The 6,996-nt window shown below is 46.2% G+C and overlaps 1 protein-coding gene and 1 long non-coding RNA gene across 2 annotated transcripts in view; one reads left to right on the plus strand and one right to left on the minus strand.

Moving 5' to 3' along the window:
* The window catches only part of LOC113633276 (uncharacterized), a 12,483-nt gene extending 11,629 nt beyond the window's left edge, over positions 1 to 854 (minus strand). The window contains exon 1 of the long non-coding RNA XR_003438126.1: positions 569 to 854. This is a non-coding gene — a long non-coding RNA (uncharacterized LOC113633276). The remainder of the gene's footprint in view (positions 1 to 568) is intronic.
* Positions 1 to 4,604, plus strand: part of ODF1 (outer dense fiber of sperm tails 1) — an 8,136-nt gene extending 3,532 nt beyond the window's left edge. Inside the window, exon 2 of the mRNA XM_027131360.1 lies at positions 4,084 to 4,604. Coding sequence (XP_026987161.1) covers positions 4,084 to 4,480 — 397 coding nt within the window. The 3' untranslated portion in view covers positions 4,481 to 4,604. The remainder of the gene's footprint in view (positions 1 to 4,083) is intronic.
* Positions 4,605 to 6,996: the final 2,392 nt, after the last annotated feature.

Raw genomic sequence — 6,996 nt, forward strand, 5'->3', positions numbered from 1 at the left:
GTGGGCTTCCTGTCTTCTGTACTCAAGTGCCAGAAGCAAAGTCAGCCCCTCCTCAATCCTGCCGTTATGAGTTTATTATCTAATTACCCCGCGGCAGAGTGGCTCTGACACCTGGCTTTAGTCCTTGCGGGCACATGAACCTGGATTTGCAGCTGCGCCTAGGAATGCACTGGGCTCAGCCCTGTGCCCTTTGCTGGTGCTTGGAAACTCATCCTGAGACTGTGCTTCCATCTGCTCATCCAAGTATCCGTGGGCAGCCTGTGGCTCAAGAAGTTCCCTTGAAAAGCCCCCCACAAAGGGTACCATCTTCTGAAAACTTCAAAAACCTGCCCTCTGGTTTCTTGTTTACCCCTCACGCTCTGAGTATGAAGATTTCACTGAATCACTCTCACTGGGGGAGGCTGGTGACTGTTAGCCCTCAGGGTTGCATTCTTTGTGGTTTAGCCTTCCTGGGTCTTAAGCCCTCAGGGAATCTTTCCATCCCCCATCCTTTGACCCAAAGATCAGGGCATAGTCACACCTTGGGAGCCGGCAGAGAGGAACTCCGGGGCTTTTTGGCTTTACTTACTTTACGGCTGGTGGCTGGTTGGCTTTCCCGCTGAGAGGAGACTTCCGCTGTTTCCCTCTGTGTCCCTGCAGAGCTGGAAGCGAGTTGGGCCCCTTGGTCCCCTCTCATCACAATCTCTTTGTATGCAGAGGTCTCGGGGTGCCAAGAGTAGGAGTTGCTGCCCATCCAGGCCAAATGCATGTCCATTATTTGACCTTAGTGTTTAATGACACAGGACTCAGGGTCTGGTTGCTTAAAGCCTTGAATTTCAGGGAAGTCTGTGTAAAGCGGAGCCTGGTACAGCCTGTTAAAGAAATTTACCCTTTATTGAGTGAAAACCAAGTGCCTAACACTTCACCTTCATTTAATCCTTGTAACACCATGGCCATCTTATAGATTGATCAACCAGAGTCAGGGCAACGTTCATGATCATCAGGAAATGGGACAGCTGGGACCTGAAGCCAGGTTTGCCTGACTCTGGAATCCCTGTGCTTAATCACCTGGTTAGTGGTCCTGAGTGATCTTCCGACCAGGACCAGCAGCCAGCATCACCCAGAACTTGTTAGAAATGCAAATTCTTGGCTCCTCCCCAGACTGGCTGAATCAGAAAGTCTGGGGGTGGGGCCCAGACGCCTGTAATTGAACAAGCCCCGCAGGTGTTCAGATGCACCTGTATCGTGCCACTCTGCTCCCTTCTGCTCCACTCTGATACCCTTATTCAGTATCAACCAAAAGTCAGGAGGAGAGAGACAAGGCAGGAAATGGGAAGAAGGAGAAGAAAGAAGAGAGAGGGAAAGATGCGTTGGAAAGGAACAATTGAGCTTAATGGGTCTTTGGAGGGGTCTAAATTAGGAGAAAAAGTAAAGTACTCCAAGGAAACTAGAGGAAGGCCAGCCTCCCTTTGGTTCAGAGTAGAGATAGGCATTCTCATCATCCTCATTACTTTATTCGTCAGCCGGCTGAACCTGATTCATACCTTTGTGAAGATGGCTGGCGATATCCCTCACCTTTGCTGTGGGCAGTATCGCGTTCAGGAGCTTGGTCATACATTCAGGTGAAATTCAGCTTCAGCTGAGAGAACAGGTGACAGCCCAGAGTGGCAGACAGATGGCACTGCCCACCTGCTTTTCCCTAGCATTCCAAAGAGCCTTCTGCCACCAACCAAAGAGGCTGACTTGCCTCTGTTTACTATGACTAAGTTCCTCCCTGGTGATAACTAGTAGAGCAGGCCATCTCTCTTTGCCCAGAACCCCACAGAACCAAGGAAAATCGCATGTGGGGTGACAGGTACTTTGCCAGGCAGGAGTCAGGTTGCAACTTCAGAGTTAAATCTGATGAGTAAAATGAGGCTCCTGCAATTTCTCCTAAACCCACACATCCCCACTGATAACCCCTGGCCTAGAAGCAAAAGGAAGAAGAAACCTTGTCTAGCCAAGACTTTGGGGCAATTTCCTGAAAACCCACATTTGTGAGACCCCTGTTCAGCTGCTGCAGTGGGGACGGGGCTGGAGTGATACGAATAGAGGAAGAGGGGGAATCTAAGCAAAAACAAAAACAAAACAGAAACAACAAACTTATACTTCAAGACTCATATTGTAAGAGGAGGAGATAGATCTGGGAGCCAGCTTTGGCTTGTAGATCTGGCTCCCAGATCCATCTCCTGTAGAAGACAACAGGGCTTATGGGTATGTTAAAAAAATACTCCCTCTTTTTGCTTATCTGTATTTTCTGAGTTTTTTACAATGAACTTGTATAACTTAAGTAACAAAAAGAAGTAAATATATTAAAAAATTCAGCAAAAAAAGTAAGAATTAAAAATGTATCTCTAACCAATCACCCAGTCACAGTCCAGACTCCTCAAACCAGAAGAGCTTCTAGAAAGCATACATGCCAATATCTCCTTTTTGGAGGCCAAAAGATTTGCCAGGAGTGAGTCTTAGAACACAGATTTTTTTTTTTTTTTTTTTTTTTTTTGCGGTACGCGGGCCTCTCACTGCTGTGGCCTCTCCCGTTGCAGAGCACAGGCTCTGGACGCGCGGGCCCAGCCACTCTGCGGCATGTGGGGTCTTCCCGGACCGGGGCACGAACCCGTGTCCCCTGCATCGGCAGGCGGACTCTCAACCACTGTGCCACCAGGGAAGCCCTCAGAACACAGATTTTTTAAAAAAATGTTAAGGGATAAAAAGAAGAGCATTTCAGAGCATTAGGTTGTCTTTGGAAGGATCAGGCAAATAGAAAGAAAGTGGTCCCTGAGCAGGGCCAGAGCATTCAGGGCTGATGCCAGGCTGATGAGGTCCTCATGCCAAGAGCTCAGTCTGACTGATGGCTAAAATCATGACCTAGGCATTAAACAAGCCTGGATTTGAATCTAGGCTCTGCCATTCACCATCTTCACCAACTCCCCATCTACAAAATGGTGACAATTACACCTGCATGACAGGGTTCTTGTGAGGGTCAAATGAAACAGTGCCTCTAATGGCTTAACACTTTCCACGGCACACTGTGGGGAAAAAAAAAAAGAAAGAAAGAAAGAAAAAGAAAAAACACACAACAGACAAAAGCCTAGCATCCTAACTACGTGGCAAGCACTAGTATAGATTCTTTTCATTCATTAACTAATTTAAGTCTCATGAAACCCCTAGAAATGGGTTACTATTATTGTCCCAATTTTACAGATGAGGAAACTGAGGCACAGAGAGGTTTAAGGAGCCTGCCCAAAGTTCCATAACTAATAAGAGGAGGAGCTGAGATTTAAATGCAAGAGAATGTGGTGATCATTTTGTAATGCATAGAAATGTCAAATCACTATGTTGTGCACCAGGAACTAACATAGTATTATAGGTCAATTGTACTTCAGAAAAACCCAACCCACCAACCAAACAAACTCATAGAAAAAGAGATGAGATTTGTGGTTATCAGAGCAGTGGGATGGGGTGGGGGGGATTGGATAAAGGTGGTCAAAAGGTACAAACTTCCAGTTACAGGATAAATAAGTACCAGGGATATAATATACAACATGATTAAGTAACAGTGCTGTAGGTTATATATGAAAGTAAAGAGTAAATCCTGAGTTCTCATCACAAAGAAAAAAATAATTTTTTCTATTTAATTTTGTATCTATATGAGATGATGGATGTTCACTAAACTTATCGTGATAGTCATTTCATGATGTATGTTGTCAAATCATTATTCTGTACACCTCAAATTCACACGATGCTGTATGTCAATTATATCTCAATAAAACTTGAAGGAAAAAGAAAATGAAAAATAAATACAAGAGAAAGATCTGGAAGGCCAAGCACCCATCTGTTGTTAACAGGGGTTTACCTGTGAGGGAGTGTGATTTACATGGGAGGACTCTCATTTTTTACTTCTACACGCTTCTGTAAAGTTTGACTTTTCACAATGACTAGTGTTTATTACTTTTGCTGTTTTTCTTTTTTAAAAAAAGAGGTAAAAATATTGCTTGTTAAGCTGTGTCTGAGTTCCATGGTCTGAGCTTCTTCCTCCCACCCTTTCTTTTTCCTAAATTCCAGATTGAGAAGAACAACAAATAGAATTCTAGCCTCCTCTTGCTGTAGCAGTAACATTTTAGGATCAGTGAACGTGTGCGGCTTTGAACCCGATCAAGTCAAGGTGCGAGTGAAGGACGGAAAGGTGTGCGTGTCAGCTGAGCGCGAGAACAGATACGACGGCCTGGGATCGAAAAAGTACAGCTACATGAACATCTGCAAAGAGTTCAGCTTGCCCCCGTGTGTAGATGAGAAGGACGTGACGTACTCCTACGGGCTCGGCAGTTGTGTCAAGATCGAGTCTCCCTGCTACCCTTGCACGTCTCCCTGCAACCCCTGTGATCCCTGCAGCCCCTGTGACCCCTGCAACCCATGCTATCCCTGTGGGAGCCGGTTTGCCTGTAGGAAGATGATTTTGTAAAGTGTAGGAACCCAGGACTTAGTAGAGTCAGGTATCCAGCCCGGCAGCTCTTCCAGAGTTTCTCTCCCCCTTCCCATGGCCCGTGTTATTCAGGAACATAGAAAACTGAATACATAACTGCAATGCACTGGTGTGTGAGAGTATTTTGGTTCAACCCACCACAGAGCCCCGCCAGGTTAGTGGGCAACGGAAGGATGAACAGATGGGGACGGAGATGAATGGTGAGATCTGCCCTCCTGTGTGCTACTTTATACCCCACTACCGCCAAATCCCAGGAAAAGATACTTTTGGGGTGGGCATCCCCAGACACTGTTTTTCCAAATGATTTTGTGACATGACCTTGCCCAGAAATGAAACAGTCAAAGCAGAAACCAAGACTAGTTAGGGCTGAAGGCAAGCGCTTTTTTTTTTTTTTTTTTTTTTTTTTTTTTTTGCGGTTCGCGGGCCTCTCACTGTTGTGGCCTCTCCCATTGTGGAGCACAGGTTCCGGACGCACAGGCTCAGCGGCCATGGCTCACGGGCCCAGCCGCTCCGCGGCACGTGGAACCCTCCCGGACCGGGGCACAAACCCGCGCCCCCTGCACAAGGCAAGCGCTTTTTCAAAGCTACTCCGGTAGGGAGTACTGGAGAGAAATGTGGTTGGAGTTTTGACTGGGGCAACGATGAGAGTACAAAAGTATGGGGGGAGCATGTTCACTGACAGAGGGTGGGGTGGCCATACAGCTGTTGTGTCTCAACATTCCTGTGATTTGGGGGAAGGGCCAGCTCTGGCCCAGGGTAGTTTGCAACCTCCTAAGGATTTATTTCAACTATCTGCTTTTCTCAAACCCTAAAACTCCTTCAAGGCACAGAAGTTCAGTCCAAAGTTCATGAGTGGAAAAGTACAGCTGTCATGAAATGAGAGCATAGTTCACCTGAACTTGGATCCTCATGGACACAGCCCGTCAGTAATTCGTGACCGCCAAGACAGAAATAAGTGTAAAGGAAGAGGGATGATGGGGAGGGCTCAGAATGAGGACACTGGCTGGTTACAGATCTGACTGTTACGGGGAATGCAAAACCCTCACGTTTGCACAGTAAGTCTTTTTCATTAGTCTCAGCTGCATGTGCGTTAAAGCCTTGGCTGCATATGGGAATCACCTAGGGAAGCTTTAAAAACACGGATGCCCGACTTCCCTGGTGGCGCAGTGGTTGAGAGTCCGCCTGCCGAAGCAGGGGACACAGGTTCATACCCCGGTCTGGGAAGATCCCACATGCCGCGGAGCGGCTGGGCCCGTGAGCCATGGCCGCTGAGCCTGCGTGTCCGGAGCCTATGCTCTGCAACGGGAGAGGCCACAACAGTGAGAGGCCCGCGTACCGCAAAAAAAAAAAAAAGGATGCCAAACCATAAAGGTAAAAAACACAAACTAAACCACACACACAAAAAGAAAAAAACATTTTTTTAAACATTTTAAAGAAAAAAGTACTGATGCCTGGGTCTCATCTCCAGAGATTCTAATGTAATAGATTTGAGGTGTGCAGCCTGGACGTCGAGAATTTTAAGTCTCCCCAGGTAACTGAATCACACAGGTAAGGTTGAGAAACTCTGGATAGGATCTTAAAGCTCTCAAAGCCCTTTTTCCTTAAAAGCTTCCTTCAAGTTCAATGTTACAGAATATTGATGGTGATAGCAAACACATTTTGCTTTCAGTTGAGGGAAGTACTGGCCCGCTAATACAGATGGTGAATGAAAAACATTGAACATTTCAAAAATTTATTACCTAGCAGCTAGGTATAAATGAATGTTTGTATGTACCAAACGGTAGAGTTACCTTTATAAGTGTCTTGCCATACCTTGATGACATGTTCATAAATATTCTAGTTTCTAAGTAACACATTTTAAAAATGGATTTTGGAAAAATTTCATGCTGTGGAGTCAATGGAATCCCACTGGTGTCTTGAAAAAGTAGGAATCTCTGTCCTCTGGAGGGTGCCATTCCAGGGCATGCCTGGTGACAGTTCATTATTTTATTCACCTACCCACCTGCTCACCCTCCTGTTAGTCCAGATTCAATTCATTCATTCACCAACCTGCCAGCCAGATTTATCAGTTTAAATGCCAGATATTGTGCTCTATAGCAGAGATGGAGAGAAATACCCTCTTCACAAAAGCCTCAGATTAAATTCAAGGAGGTGTTTGGGGGGGTTGGGAGAGGAGGGAGTTCCAAAGAAACTGAATATACAAGGGCTAGGAGAGGCCAGAGGGGCATTCCAGATGGGCCTTGGGCATTTCCAAGGAATGTACTGGTGACCCCACTGCCTCGCAGAACGCCTTGGGGAAGCCTGGCCTGCGGTGGACTGGTTGCCTGAGTCTGCTCATCATCCTCACAGGCAAGTTTTTGTCTACTGAGTACCTGCTATGACGAAGCGCAGTGCCAGGAGCTGTTGTCAATGAGAAGTACCTTTCCAGGAACTTCTCACAGCGAAGGCAAGACTAACACCATGCTATAATTGTCAAAGGCTTTAAGTGTGCTTTA

The sequence above is a fragment of the Aethalodelphis obliquidens genome, unplaced genomic scaffold (genome assembly GCF_003676395.1).
Source record: "Aethalodelphis obliquidens isolate GAN/ISIS:26980383/991018 unplaced genomic scaffold, ASM367639v1 scaffold39, whole genome shotgun sequence".
Classification (NCBI taxonomy): Eukaryota; Metazoa; Chordata; class Mammalia; order Artiodactyla; family Delphinidae; genus Aethalodelphis; species Aethalodelphis obliquidens.